The sequence below is a fragment of the Neophocaena asiaeorientalis genome, unplaced genomic scaffold, assembly GCF_003031525.2.
Source record: "Neophocaena asiaeorientalis asiaeorientalis breed wild unplaced genomic scaffold, Neophocaena_asiaeorientalis_V1.1 scaffold1, whole genome shotgun sequence".
Taxonomy (NCBI): domain Eukaryota; kingdom Metazoa; phylum Chordata; class Mammalia; order Artiodactyla; family Phocoenidae; genus Neophocaena; species Neophocaena asiaeorientalis.
The window spans coordinates 1,778,540-1,794,095 of NW_020171981.1; the positions used below are offsets into that span (position 1 = coordinate 1,778,540).

The following is a 15,556-nucleotide window of genomic DNA, read 5'->3' on the forward strand; positions in this document are numbered from 1 at the left end:
TTGTCTGTTTAAGAAAATGCAGACAAGGAGAAGCAAATTTTAAGCTAAGCAAAGCACGCACCAATTCTACAGCCTATGCAATTGTGGAAGACCCTCCATGATTCTCTTCTCTCACCTCGGTTTGTTTTGCTGGGATATATTCTCTGAAAGTGTTTATACTCTTCTGGAGCAGGAAAGTCTTCTACTGGATGGAAAGAATACTTTGACTCAAAATCATCTGCAAAAGGAACAATATTAATTCATATCACCCTTCCTCGTGCTCCCACACACCTCTCTGCCACTTCTGACTCTCCCCATACTAGTCTCCCGGGCTTCCTGATGTACCATGAGGGCCTGCCTTGCCCACTGAAGCAAGGTTCGTGAGGGCAGCAACAGCATTACTCTCTGCACCTGGTACGCACAGTGTGTTCAAAGGCTCTTTACGTTAAGGAATGAGTCTTTGAACTGGTTCTTTAAATCTTTCCACCCCAAACCAGGCACATACCAGGAAAGGAGCCCAGCTGTTTGCATGGCAGGAGAAGGAAATATAGTTCTGTCTTTCAGTAACATAGTCATGTTAGAGACTATCACCATGGGAAACCAACTGAACTAAATCCACAAATTGGCAGAAATTAATCTAAAATGGGACTATATGCCACCAGCTAGGGAACGATCTGACCAGAAAATTCCCTTTTGGCCCAGGCTCCCCTCATTGAGCTCTGCAACACAGTCGGGATGGCCATGTCATGGCTCCCACTCCCACTTTCCATGGCCCCTCTACAAGAAGGCTCAAATGTTCTATGGGTGTGGCTCGATCACATTCCAAAGGGCATATCCTCCAAGCAAAAATACTGGTCCACTTAACAGGAACAGACTAGAGCAGGGCCAGAGAAGAGTCAGTCATTAAAGAATCTTTCAGGCTACAAGGGACTGTGCAGACCCTTCCAGACTTCCTCAACAGAGGGTCTAACAATACCTGATGGACAATCTTTACTTGGTGCTCCATCCCAGACCTAATGAATTAGAATCTCTTAGGTGGAGTCTAAGATTCATTTATAACCTTGGAAAAGTTAATCCGATACACTCTTGAGCTAGTCAGTCTCCTGGTTTCATAGATAAGGGAAGTGAGGTCCAAAAAAATGAAGTGACTTCTTCAAAGTAACACAACTAGTCAGTGGCTTTGGATTACTAGATAAAAGTTGGGTACACAGTGTTGTTTTGTTTTCAAAGGTCCAGAAAGGAGCTCTTCTTCCTAGGAGGATACGTAATTCCTGTCTCAATAATCCTGAAGAGGATACAGTCTCTGACCTAAAAGCTAACCACAAATAATGAGCCTTGGGGAGCAAGAGATTGGCTTTAGAGTTAGCACAATACCTGCTGATCTTACTTCCATCTATTCCAAAGGAATCGTGCCTAGAATTTGCCTACGGAAAGGGATGTCCATGGATGGACCCAGAAGTCTGAGGGAAGGTCAGGAGAGGAACTGCAGTGAACAGAGGACACCAAGTGACCACTCCCACTCTGCAGCGGCCACTGGAATTAGTGAAGTCACCACAGGAACTATGAGACTAAAACAGCTAGCTACTCACCCAAGAAAGATCGGATAGTGGTAATAGAATCTCTGTGGCCATTCCTCAGGGGTGGTGGAGGCGGCGGGGGGGGCCCAGCTGGCGTCCTTGAGGGTGGAGGTGGGGGCCTTCCTCGGCTCAGGGGTTCTGACCCAAAGGAGCTGCAATTAAAGTTCAAAGCAGTTAGGTTTGGATGTAGAGACGGCGATGGACGGAGGGATTTGAGAGACATGGGCCAAAAGAGTGCTCGGTGCTTTCCCAAAGAACCAGACCCTGTGAACCACTGGGCAGCATGTTAAATATCATATTTACCCTCCCCTCATCCCTATTTCTTTAACAACATCACCATTCTTCTCGATACCAAAGTTCAGAATAAATTTATGACCCTTTTTCATTTCCCAAGACAAGTCAGTCAAGAATTCCACTTATCCTCGATGATTTTTTTCTCTGCTTTCGCATGCCTTCCTCCACAATTCTAAGTCAGGGCTTTCTCATTCTTATCTTGTTCTACTGCAAAAAGCCTCTCAAATGTTTTCCTTGCTTCTAATCTCTTAGCCTTTCAATCCATTCTGCATACCACCAACTCACTAATCTCCCCAAAATACTAGCTCAAAGTTTTCCAAGGGCTTTGCATTTCCCATATCATAAAGTTTCAAATCCTTAGCTTCCACACTGACTGGGTCTCACCCAATCATTTTCCTTTTTTACACAGTAACCCACCACATCAGTCAGCCTGATTGCACCTTCTTTTCTTCCTTGATCCCTACACTGGATTAGGTACCACTCTTCTGTACTGCTCTATCGACTCTGTCTCTCTCTACCACTACTATGTTTTTTACACGTGCTTCTTCCCGAGGGTACTGTATATTTCTTAAAGTCAGAGCAGTGTCCATTCATCTGAGTTCCCAAGCTCAGCACATGGTAGGTCTTCAATCAATACGTGCTAAATAAACCAAATTACATATGCTTTACTCTTGTGACTCCCCCACAATACTCAGAAATACCACCCCTCATCCCTTACTATCAAATCCTACTTTTCTTTAAGGTTCAACTCAAGTCCCATCTTCTCAAGGCTTTTCCAAAGCAATCCACACTAATCTGATTCCCTCCTTTGCTCTCCCACAGCATTTACAGGCTATGTCACTTATTCTAACACTTAGTAGTACAGACTAAAATGGGTGATTTTCAAATTATCTATAATAATTTCATCTGCAGAAGTTATATATTTCCAATGATAGGCTCATTGCTCAAAAAAAATAGGGAACACCTCTTTTGGAATTGCCTCCAAACCCAGGTTGTCAGACAGATCCATAAATATTATCATATGATGGTCACTTCTCATTTCTGAGGTTGCACCACCAACAAAAAAATTCATACCTATGTCTGACTCTGATTTTTGGCCATTTTCGAAAATCACATTCACCCTTAAAAGACAAAATTTGCCACCAAGCATAAGGTAAGGTCAAAAGCATGTTGGGGGGACTTCCCTGCTGGTGCAGTGGTTAAGAATCTGCCTGCCAATGCAGGGGACACAGGTTCGAGCCCTGGTCCGGGGAGAGATCCCACATGCCGCGGAGCAACTAAGCCCGGGTGCCACAACTATGAGCCTGCGCTCTAGAGCCCGCGAGCCACAACTATGGAGCCCGCGTGCCTAGAGCCTGTGCTCTGCAACAAGAGAAGCCACTGCAATAAGAAGCCCGTGCACCGCAACGAAGAGTAGCCCTCGTTCGCTGCAACTAGAGAAAGCCCACGCACAGCAACGAAGACCCAATGCAACCAAAAATAAAATAAATAAAAAAATTAAAAAAAAGAGCATGTTGGGGGACTTCCCTGGTGGCATAGTGGTTAAGAATCCACCTGCCAATGCAGGGGACACAGGTTCAATCCCTGGTCCAGGAAGATCCCACATGCTGCGGAGCAACTAAGCCCATGTGCCACAACTACTGAGCCTATGCTCTAGAGCCCGCGAGCCACAACTACTGAGCTCACGCACCACAACTACTGAAGTCCACACGCCTAGAGCCTGTGCTCCACAACAACAGAAGCCACTGTGATGAGAAGCCCAAGCACCGCAACGAAGAGTAGCCGCTGCTCGCCGCAACTAAGAGAAATCCTGCGTGCAGCAATGAAGACCCAATGCAGCCAATAAATGAATAAAAAGCATGCTGGACATCACTGGAATAGGTTCGAATGTGTTTAAGTTAGATTATTTCTATGCTTTGCACTAACAATAATAGTAACTACCATTTATTTGATATCCATCATGTTCCAGGCACTGTCCTGGGCACTTTATATGTATTAAATCTTTAAAAATTCTTGTAGCCACCCCTGCACAAGTATGAGGCATTATCCCCATTTCATAAATGAGGAAACTGGGACTCAAGCTATTTGTCTAAGGTCACAGATCTAACAGACCCAGCATACGTCTGCTCTTCCACAGTAAGAAAATTGCTACACAATGCTTTTCACAACAACCTCAAGTATTAAATATCTCCCGAACAAATGTATAACCCAGTGAGATGGAAATGTGTCTTTTGGTACCTGGGCCATGTTACCAAACAGTACATGGAGACTACTTGGCTTAACAGACAACACTGTCTTAGTAATAAGAGTGTATATCATCCTTCCTGAATTACTGTCAGAATTTCTATAGAGTAACCATAGTTAAGAATGAAACAGTAATGGCATGATTTTGTTATTGTTTTTGTTTTTTTTTAAATATTTATTTGGCTGCACCGGGTCTTTAGTTGCACATGAGGGATCTTCGTTGTGGTGTGTGGGATCTTATAGTTGTGGCATGCAGACTCTTAGTTGTGCCATGAGGGATCTATTTCCCTGACCAGGGATAGAATCTGAGCCCCCTGCACTGGGAGCGTGGAGTCCTAACCGCTGGACTACCAGGGCAGACCCTGGGATGATGCTTATAGACAAGAAGTCTGGCACTGTAGGCCCAGTAAATGTTAGTTTTAGCTTCCCATAAAACACACTCAGAATGTCAACTCTCCCTCACTCTCCAAGGTCTGTACAAGTATGGATGGGGCCATTAGAGGCCATAATTAAAGAGAAATCTCCTTAACTCCTCCCAGCAGATCTCTGAACCCTGTTTTCATTCCAAATCTGCCCAAACCGAAGCTCTTTCAGGTCATCCTCAAAGTATTTTCCTAAGACTCAGATTTCTCAGGGCCCTGAGAGTCTGCATCTACTGCGAGGGCAGGGTCAGGGAGAGTAAGGTAGATGGTCGGTCAGGCTCAAAAGGACACCAGCTAGACTCTGAGCAGGAGGCAGTGATGAGGGCCAACCTGGATGGGCAAAACGGAGCAGGACCAAGAGCTACCTGCTTGGCTCCCTCAGCACCCTCTCTCAGGGCCGGTCACCCTGACCAGACTCTGCCATCTCTAAGAAGTTTCTGAGCTCTTTGTCACATCCAGTTTCAAGACTTTCAAGCGACAGAGCCAGAACCCGAGGACCCCAAGAAACAAGCAGCGTGCAAAAGAAACCCTAGGATAGGAAGACTGACTTTTGTAATCCAAGATAAACCCGTATTAAAGAAAGCATGATGTTATTTTTATTTTAACTGAAGTATAGTTGATTTACAGTGTTGTGCTACTTTCTGCTATATAGCAAAGTGATTCAGTTATATTCTTTTTTTATATTGTTTTCCATTATGGTTTATCATAAGATATTGAATATAGTTCACTGTGCTATACAGTAGGACCTTGTTGTTTATTCATTCTATATATAATCACTTACATCTGCTAAATCTAACCTCCCACTCCATTCTCGATTCTTTTAAAAAGAAAAAAATTCCCTTAAAAAAATAGTGTTTTAGGGACCTCCCTGGTGGTCCAGTGGTTAAGACTCCGTGCTCCCAATGCAGGGGGACTGGGTTTGATCTCTGGTCAAGGAACTAGATCCCTCATGCCGCAACTAAGACCCGGCACAGCCAAAATAAAATAAATAAATAAATAAATACATATTTTTTTAAATAGTGTTTTACTCTGCAAAGGAAAAATTCAGAAAACAAATGCTATGGACAATAAGGGACTTTTTGGTCTCTGAGCACCCCGGGGAGGGTAAAAGACTACATACTCATTCAAATGTAAATAATTCATAAAGAAACAAAAGTAAATTATCCCATGTTATCACACCATATGGCTTATTAATAGAGATAAGTCCATGAAAACTGCCTAGAAGTCCTTTGCATAAAACCACTATATTCGTCAGCACACCACAGTCTATAAAGCACTTTTACACATCCTTTTATTTATAACCATCTCTGAAAAGTACTGTGAACACCATTTTACAGATGAGGAAACAAACTCAGAGAATCAGAGTGATCTGCCCAATGTCACAAAACAAGTGGAGCCAGTACTTGAAAGATCTCTGACTAAAATATCTCAATTTTTTTTCAGAGTGTCACTCTTGAGAACTGCTGCCCTGCTTACTGATACAGAAAGCAGGCTGAGGCCGATGTCAGGCCTCGAAGTTGGTGATGGCTAGTAGACAGAAGAACAAGGCTCATAACTTCACATTTTTCTAAAGAAATCACAAAAAAAGAACTGAGAAGTGGGAAGCAAGAAGTCTGCAGACATTTAAAACAACTCAGTTCAACCCACAGAAATTACATTTTTCTCTGCTTCTATTCCTGGTTGGCTTCAGAAAGATATGGGCTCTGCTCAGATAAAGGGGCATTTTAAAAAATCCCTAAGTTAAAAAAAATTTTTCTTTTTAACCTAAACTTTGTAGAGTCAAAGGTCACGTAAGGACTATATCCTTATGGCTGAAGCCAGGGAGATACAGGGTCGGCCAGGTACCAGGCTCCTGTGTGACCGCCTGATGCTACTGCCAGCTCCTAGAATACACGTCTCTGTACCTAATCAAGCAGCAGTACCAGTTAATGGGCCTTTAATACATACTTCCTGATGACACACCTGCTTAATCGATGATCTCATCTATACCTGCAGGGACTGTTTAAAATCAAAGTTCAAAAGCCATTTGTGGGGCTTCCCTGGTGGCGCGGTGGTTGGGAGTCCGCCTGCCGATGCGGGGGACGTGGGTTCGTGCCCCGGTCCGGGAGGATCCCACATGCCGCGGAGCGGCTGCGTCCGGGGCCTGTGCTCCGCGGCGGGAGAGGCCGCAGCGGTGAGAGGCCCGCGTACCGGAAACGTGGAGGCTGCGGCTCAAAGCCCAATGAAACAAGAGAATACAGGAGCCAAAATTCCTAGGTCTGAGAAGGCCCCAGCATGGTCTCGTTCCCTCTCTACTTTCAGTCAGGCTATTTTGTAAGATGACACAATCTCTCCCACCTTTTTGAAGGTTCCTTAATCCCCATCTTACCCAGTTCAGGACCATGGTCCCTTGTTACAAGCACTCCCTTACACACACCCTTAACTCCCTTGCCCTGCTCTCCATTACAGTCGCACATGCCTAAAAACCGCTAACCTGGTTAAATACAACTCTGCTCCAACTCAGTACCTGCAGAAGCACAGCTGAACACACACCGCGCTGATGAATCTCACTTGAAATGTGTGGCCCCTAAGCTCGAGCGGGGCTTCTGTGATGCTGGTCATCCTAGCACACTTCTCTCCTCCACTCATTCTCCTGCATGCCCAGATGGCCATTTTGTGCCCTCTTTCCTCTCTCCTCAAATCTCCCTCTATTTCCTTACCCTCATTCACAGCATATGTTCTTGCTTTCAACTTCACCCAGAATATAGAAGCAAAAGAAAAAAAAAGGGCTTCCCTGGTGGCACAGTGGTTAAGAATCTGCCTGCCAATGCAGGGGACACGAGTTCAAGCCCCAGGCTGGGAAGATTCCACATGCTGCGAAGCAACTAAGCCCATGCGCCACAACTACTGAGCCTGCGCTCTAGAGCCTGCGAGCCACAACTACTGAGCCTGTGTGCCACAACTACTGAAGCCCACGTGCCTAGAGCCCGTGCTCCGCAACAAGAGAAGCCACTGCAATGAGAAGCCCGCACACCACAAGGAACAGTAGACCCCGCTCCATGCAACTAGAGAAAAGCCCGCGCGCAGCAATGAAGACCCAACACAGCCATAAATAAATAAATAAATACATTTATTTTTTAAAAGTTTTAGAAGAAACTTTCCACATGCTCCTACCACTACACCCACCTACCTACTTGCTTGTTTGCCTATATGCTCTGCCTTCCCTCCTGTTACCACAAAGAACTGTGCTCTTCTCTAAGGCCAGCCCTTGACCTGTAGATCAGGTTCCATTCCTTCCTGCCTCCCCAAGGACACTATCCAGGCAATTTCCTCCTCTCTACTGGATCATTCCATCAGCGCACAAACAGATGTTGAAATATCTCCCGTCTTGGGTGGGGTGGGGCGGGGGGGAACCAACCCTCAATCTCTCATCCTCCTCCAGCAACCATTCCACATACCTGTACCTCCCACTCCCCTTTACAGCAAACTCCCTAGTTTCTCTATTGCTATCTTCATCAAGTCCTCTCCTATTCCGGCATGCTTGAACCCACCCCAATTAGACTTTCACCCTCACGCTCCCTCCAGCACTCCACTGAAACTACTTAGAAGGGTAGTTTGGGGGTCCCCAAAATGACTCCCACGTTGCTGAGACCAATGTCATTCTCAGTGTTCAACTTACCTGACCCACCTGCAGCACAGGCCACAGCTGCTCACTCACTCTATCCTGGACTTTCTCCATTACTCTCTTGGCATTCCTCCTTTCTTCCTCACTAGAGGCTCTTTCTCAGTTTTCTCTGCTTAGTACTCTTATCACTCTCACCTGTCAACGTAGGAAGGCCTCAGGTCTCGGACCTCTCCTCTTCTCTATACTCACGCCCCAGGTGATCTCACCCCAGCATGTGGTTCTCAATATCCTTCAAGTTTCTCTCTCTAGCCCAGACCACTCCCCTGAACTTCAGAGTCTGAGAGTCAATCGACAATTGGTTATTTCCTCTTGGATGTCTAACAGGCACCTCAAACTTGACATCCAAAACTGAACACCCACCTTCCCCCAAACCTGCTGTGATCCTATCCATCTACTCAGATTATTGCACTAGCCCCCTAAGTGGTCTCCTTTGGTCCCTTTGCCCTCCTGCGGTGGGTTCTCAACAACAGAGCCAGTTGCCTTTCCAAAAGGTAAATCAAAGCTACTTCTGTGCTCCAAGCCCCCGTGCCGCACCAGTGGCTCCCCATCTCACACAGAGTAAAACCCAAAGTTTTCACAAAGTCCTCCAGTGTCCTCCCGTGGTATCTGGCTTTCTGACCTCCACATCCTGCCGCTCTCCCCCTCACACATCCTGGTCTTGCCACAATGGTCTCCTTGCTGTCCCCAGTCTCAGGGTCTTTGCATTTGCTGCCCTCAATGCCTGCGTAGCGTACTCCCTCACTTCCTTCAGGTATTTGCCACACTGTCACTTTATCAGTAAGGCCTTCCCTGACCCCACCTCTACCCTCAACCCTATAATTTAAAATACTACCTCATCCCCACTCCAGTATATCCCATTCCCTTTCTCTGCTTTGTATTTTTCTAAAGCATCTATATACTATGTATTTATATATATATATATATATATATATTTTTTTTCTAATTAATTTGTTAACTGTCCAGGAGAACAGGATTTTTTGTCTTTTTTATTTACTGCTGTTTTCCTAACAACAGAGTCTGACACGTAAAGAGGCACTCAATAAACCTGTTGAATGAGTATTCACTTCAATCACTGAAGGAGAGCTTTGGGGAAAAGGGTGAAGAGGAAGGATAAACTCAATCTCAGTATGGTAGGAAAAATCAGGTGCTTCCAGGCACTTACCTGCTCCCCGACTGGGAGGGTCTCGGGCTGGGGGAGGTGGCCTATTACTCTGTAAAGAAGGGGAGGCTGAGGTGGGTGGAGGAGGCGCTAGGCCTCTGACAGGCCCTGGTGTCTTCCTATGCAAAGAATTGTGTCTCTGTGGCAGCTCAGGGGCTGACTCGTTAGTGGGACTGGAGGGTCCATTGGGGACCCCGGGAGGCTGGCGGTAAGGCGGAGGCGGAGGAGCTGGAGACTGGCCACCTGGTCCTGTTCTGACATTCACAGGGGAAGGAGGCGGCTTGACTGGGGGTGGAGCGGGAGGTCCCTCTCGACCAAGGTGAAGCCGCTGTCCAGGTGTGGGTGGCAGGGGCTTCTCTCTGTTGTAGGCTGCGGCTTTGCTGCCGTGCACAGGCAGAGGCGTAGGGGGGGCGTTGGCACGCCGCCCCGGGGGAGGCGGAGGAGGGGCGGAGGAGCTGTGCTTCATGCCCGTATTGCTGGTGGTATTAGGCCGAGAGAGGTCCGGTAGCGAGGGTCTCTGCGTCCGGGGCAGTTCTGGGAGTGAGGCTCGGTTGCTGTCTGTATCATCCTGAGGGCGCCCGCTGGCTGTAGACCCCGGAGGCCTTGGGGCAGCAGCTCGAGAACTGGGGACTTGTAGGGCTGGCTTGCCAGCTAGGTTCTCTACAAATACACCAGACAGCACTGGGTCAACAGAGCTGGACCTATGTTGCTGGGTATCTCCACGTCACCCCGCCTCCTTAGTGCAACCTGCATGGCAGCAGGGCAAATACCTGTATGATTCTGGGTTTTAACCTGGTTTCAGGCTCAGGGCCCATTAACAAACACTACTGATGCAAGTTGAATGCATTCTTATTTACCCTGAGCTTCTGCTTTATTCTACTTTATAACCCCTGCCCTGCCCCCACTCCTTCTTCCCATCTCTACCACACTCCTCAACCCCAGAGGGCCCACCTGGGACCAGTGAGAAACGAACGCGCTTGGGAAATATCCTAAGAAAGTACTTATCACATACCTGAACCGTCCTTGGCTCCCACAGGGCGGAGCTTGGGCACTCCTCCTTGGAAGAGACCTCCCTTGGGCTGCAGGGCAGCTGCTCCAGAGCCATAACCACCACTGCTTCCTTTGGGTTCTGGAAAGCACACCATTAGGATTTTCATTTCATATGCTCTGAGGCTGGTGACCAAGTCAATCCTGAGGAGAAACCCCTCCTCTACCTGGGCTTTAATTTGCAAACAAACCGATATTGCTTTTGCCTTTCCACTGAAATAGAAAGCTGGGCTTCTCTGCTCCACAGCTTCATGTAGGTGTGGGGATGAAACTCTGTGCTGTGATGAAAGAGAGAAAACAAAAGGAACGAGGAGCCAATCTTCCTTTATTTAGGGCAGAGTGGTAACCAGGATGAAGACCTGTTCAACAGAGTTCTCTAGGCTTTCCTCTCCAAGTCCCAGATGGCGAGGGGGCTTAATGGCTCAGGGACCCAGAGGCCTTTCAGAATGAACACTTGTAGCAATTATAAAATCATCGTTGGCTTCAGCTTACAGGTTTTTAGGACTGTGGTGGTCTTGTTAGAGAAAAGCCAAGGATATGCCCTAACGAGCACTAGTTATAGTAGGAGATGGGAGGCTTAAGACCCCGAGAATGCTTCTCAAAGGTCAAAAAGCAATTTCTAAGGTATTCAAATGAACAGATGAGAAGACAGCCAAAGAACATGCCAAAACAAAACTCTCCCACTCACGACCCAACAATAAAAATGACAGCCAAGCCTAGTCCCCGAGTCAATCCTGGGATCCCGGTGGTTCATTAGGAGATGAAGCTTAGACTCACTCTCGAGGAGGGGAGCGCTGCGATCATTAACGTTGGTCACCTTCTTCAGCCGGGTCCCTTTGCAGATGTCCTGTAAGAGAGCACCTCGACCCCGCTGCTCATCTCTACTCAGCTTGGGCAGCTCAGTGTTGGCCTGAAGGAAGAGGGAAACATAAGTTCACCCTCGATATCCCCTTTATCACAAGCTCGGGATAAATGCCTTAAGCCAAACTGGATTCCACGAGATGCCTGTCTAACCTAATAAGATACATGTGCCAAACGACAGTATCAATGTCCATTATCCTCCTCCTTAGAGCTTTCTCTCATGCTGTACCTTCTGTGAAGGATATAGGTCTTCCTCCTGTTTAGAAGCTTCTGACAGGAGGCCTACACCAATACTTACTGAGCACCTGTGTGCTAGGCTTGTGTGCCGGACACTTTATTTGTATCATCACCACCAAGGCAAACGTTTATTGAGCCCCCACTATATCCCAGGCATTGTGCTAATAATAAGCACATTACTTTCATTATCTTGTTTAAATCCTGAAATACTCCTATGACCAACAACAACAGGAGCATAGGGACAGACAGCTAGATAAATGGAACAAAACAGGAAGTCCATAAAGCAGGCCCAGGTCTATATAGAAATAATAAAAGTATATTTCTTCAGTGCAGAAAGGATAGATTATTAAATACAAGGTGTTAATAACAAGTGGTTAATTTTTTTGGCCATGCCAGGCGGCATGTAGGATCTTAGTTCCCCAACCAGGGATCGCACACACACCCCCTGCAGCGGAAGCGTGGAGTCTTAACCACTGGACCCCCAGGGAAGTCCGACAAGTGGTTAATTTTTAGAAAAAAATAATAAAGTTAAATACCTACCTTAGCACTTTACTCTCAAATAAATTCTAGCTGAATTATAGAATTTAAGTGTAAAAAAATAAAACCACAGAAGTACTATATGCAAAAATATAGGTAATGGGAAGGACTTTCTAATCAAGACAATCAAAATACAGGAAAAGATCGACAGATTTGCTTATTTCAAATTATTTACTTAGGAATATAATAAGCAGATGACACACTGGAAGAAAAATTGCCGGTGACAAATGTTAACATATGATAGAAACAAAGGTAGTGGCCCAAATCTATAGAGCATTAACATATAAAGATGACTTAGGAATCAGTAGGATAATAAGCAAAAGATATGAACAACACTGCATAAAAGAAGTCAAAAGAGCCAACAAATATGGAAAAAAAACAACTATAATAAAAAAAAATGTAGTGCAAAACTATCACTATCTACCTATGATACTGGTAAAGGTTAAAATTACAAAGAGACTGCTAGCTTTGTGAAGGCAGGGACCACTGCCTGTACAGTGCCTGGCACACTGAAGATGTTCAAAACAATGTGTAGAATAAAAAGCTGCCCCATGGTGATCTTAAGGATCCAGGAAAACAGGTACTCTTTTCTGCTACCTGTGGTAGAATAGATTGGTATGATTTTTCTAGAAAGTAATTTATGTATCAAACACCTTGTGAAAGTCTAGCACAAGAATTCTACTTCCAGAAATTAACTTTAAGAAAATAATTGGGGCTTCCCTGGTGGCGCAGTGGTTGGGGGTCCGCCTGCCGATGCGGGGGGCGCGGGTTCGTGCCCCGGTCTGGGAGGATTCCGCGTGCCGCGGAGCGGCTGGGCCCGTGGGCCGTGGCTGCTGGGTCTGCGCGTCCGGAGCCTGTGCTCCGCGACGGGAGAGGCCACGGCAGTGAGAGGCCCGCATACCGCAAAAAAAAAAAAAAAAAAAAAAAAAAAAAAAAAAAAAAAAAGAAAATAATTGGAGACGTGCACAAAGACGATAATAATAGCAAAAAACAGTTTATAATAGCATAAAGCGGAAGTATCTAAAAGTTCAACCGAAAAGAACAACAATGGTATAATCATACAGTGGGATGCCAGTTAAGCTCTTAAAGGATGTAGAAGTAAGCATCTTTTCATGGAAATAAGTATCTGACACAATCAAGCAAAAAATATTATAGAACAATACATATAGCATGATTCCAGTTTTCTACAGGAGTCATAACAGGACCTATCTCATAGGGTAGTTTTGAGAATTAAATGATAACACTTTTTAAGAGCTTAGCACAGTGCCTGGGGTATAGTAAGAGTTCAATAAGTAGCAGCTAGCTTATGTTGTGAAGAATAAAAAGGTACACACATACAGAAAATTTCTAGAAGGATATACACTGATACTAGCAAAAGTTAATCTGGGGTAATAATTATTTATGTTTATCTGTATTTTCTAGTTTTCCTACAATAAACATACAAAATGTTAACAAAGGTTAATTATAGATTAACATTTTCTATGTTTATTGGTGTTCTCTAGTTTTTTCTGGATTTTTAGTAAAGAATTTTTTAATGATATCACTAAACATTTAATGACATGGCAAGCCATTCATGATGTATTAATGAGGAAGAAGAGCCAATCAGAAATCAGTATGTATATAAAGCACAGCCTTTTTTTAAAAAAAAGGTAGATGGGCTTCCCTGGTGGCGCAGTGGTCAGGAACCCGCCTGCCAATGCAGGGGTCACGGGTTCGAGTCCTGGTCTGGGAAGATCCCACATGCTGCGGAGCAGCTAAGCCCGTGTGCCACACTACTGAGACTGCATTCTAGAGCCCGCGAGCCACAACTACTGAGCCCACGCGCCACAGTTACTGAAGCCCACGTGCGTAGAGCCCGTGCTCCACAACAAGAGAAGCCACCAAAATGAGAAGCCTGCGCACCGCAACGAAGAGTAGCCCTCACTCGCCGTAACTAGAGAAAGCCCGTGTGCAGCAACAAAGACCCAACGCAGCCAAAAATAAATAAATAAATAATTTTTAAAAAGGTAGACAGATACAAAAGGAAGAAGGAGGGAGGGGAAGGCTAGACACAAAACTGTTATGAATGGTTGGATTATGGGTAACTGCTCCTTTTTGCTTAACCACAGTTCATAAATTTCTTGAACATACTACTTTTGTAAAGAGAAAAATATTACTAAGCATGTCCAAAATTGAGCTCATATCCTCCTCCACAAACCTGTTTCTCTTGTAAATAGCACCAGCATTCAATCAATCCCCCAGGGCTTCCCTGGTGGCACAGTGGTTGAGAGTCCACCTGCCGACACAGGGGATACGGGTTCGTGCCCCGGTCTGGGAAGATCCCACATGCCGCGGAGCGGCTAGGCCCGTGAGCCATGGCCACTGAGCCTGCGCGTCCGGAGCCTGTGCTCCGCAACGGGAGAGGCCACGACAGTGAGAGGCCCGCGTACCACAAAAAATAAATAAATAAATAAAAATTAAAAAATCAATCCCCCAACTAGAGTCATTCAAATCTCCTTCCTCTTCTTCACTCTTCCATCTGTCATCAGACTCTTAAGATTTTACTTTGTCATTGTCTCTTGTCTCCACTCTCCATCCTCACTGCTTTAGTCCAGACTCTCATTTTCAATTGCCACAGGCTTCTGTCTCCAGTCTCAACCTCCCTGTCTGTAGTCTCAACTCCCAACCTACCGTCCACACTGTGAAGAGTAACTTTCCTAATATAAACCCAAGCAGGTTCCTCCTGCTGCTGAAGAGACTTCAGCATCTCCCCATCATGACCAAGAGAAAACTCCAAACCCCCCACCTACACCTCCAGCCTCAGCTCCCACCACACCCCAAAAATTACAGGAAAAAACCCAGAAGTTGGCAGACCTGAACTGTTGTCCTAGTTCTGAAACAAATTAGCTAGGTTAAGTCACCTTTCCTCTTTCAGGGCACAATTTCTCATCTGTTAAACACCCAACACACCCAACACACCCAACACACACACACACACACACACACACACACACACACACACACACGAGATGAAGCACCCAGGTTCCTTCCTTCTTTCTCATGTGACTCCAGGTATCACAACTCAGATATAGTAAAAGTGGCTGTGTCCTTGGTTCAGAAGCCACATTGCTTTTTTTTCTTCCCATTACTGAACCTTTAGTCTTCTTCCTAATTCCATTAACTCCTTTCTTTCTTGATATGGGGCATGGGGGCATTTAGACCTGATGGACTTGACTTTAAAGTGAACTGATTTGGAGGAGAAGAGAAGGAAATGAAATGGCAGCAAGAAACAACAACTAGGAATTGCCATCCCTTTTCTCAAAGATGCAGAAAAAGGACACATTGACCTTTATACTACAATAGTTTTAGGGAAGACACACTAGTTCCTACTCTGATGCCACCTGCCCAAATCTCCATTTAGACTGAACCCGGATAAAAAAACCAAGACAAGCCATTATGGTCCTAAGAGGACTTCTCAGGAATCAGAACGAATTGAGGAAGACAGACTTTACTTATTTATTCTCCATCTTCCTACACCCCATGTCTTTGAGTACAC

General features: G+C 45.5%; 1 protein-coding gene across 1 annotated transcript in view; it reads right to left on the minus strand.

Moving 5' to 3' along the window:
- The window catches only part of WIPF2 (WAS/WASL interacting protein family member 2), a 38,756-nt gene that overhangs the window by 168 nt on the left and 23,032 nt on the right, over positions 1-15,556 (minus strand). The window contains exons 3-8 of the mRNA XM_024744261.1: positions 11,164-11,296; positions 10,352-10,468; positions 9,190-9,999; positions 8,175-8,183; positions 1,569-1,694; positions 116-217 (exon numbers count right to left, since the gene is read on the minus strand). Of these exons, the coding sequence (XP_024600029.1) occupies positions 116-217; positions 1,569-1,694; positions 8,175-8,183; positions 9,190-9,999; positions 10,352-10,468; positions 11,164-11,296 (1,297 nt within the window). The remainder of the gene's footprint in view (positions 1-115; positions 218-1,568; positions 1,695-8,174; positions 8,184-9,189; positions 10,000-10,351; positions 10,469-11,163; positions 11,297-15,556) is intronic.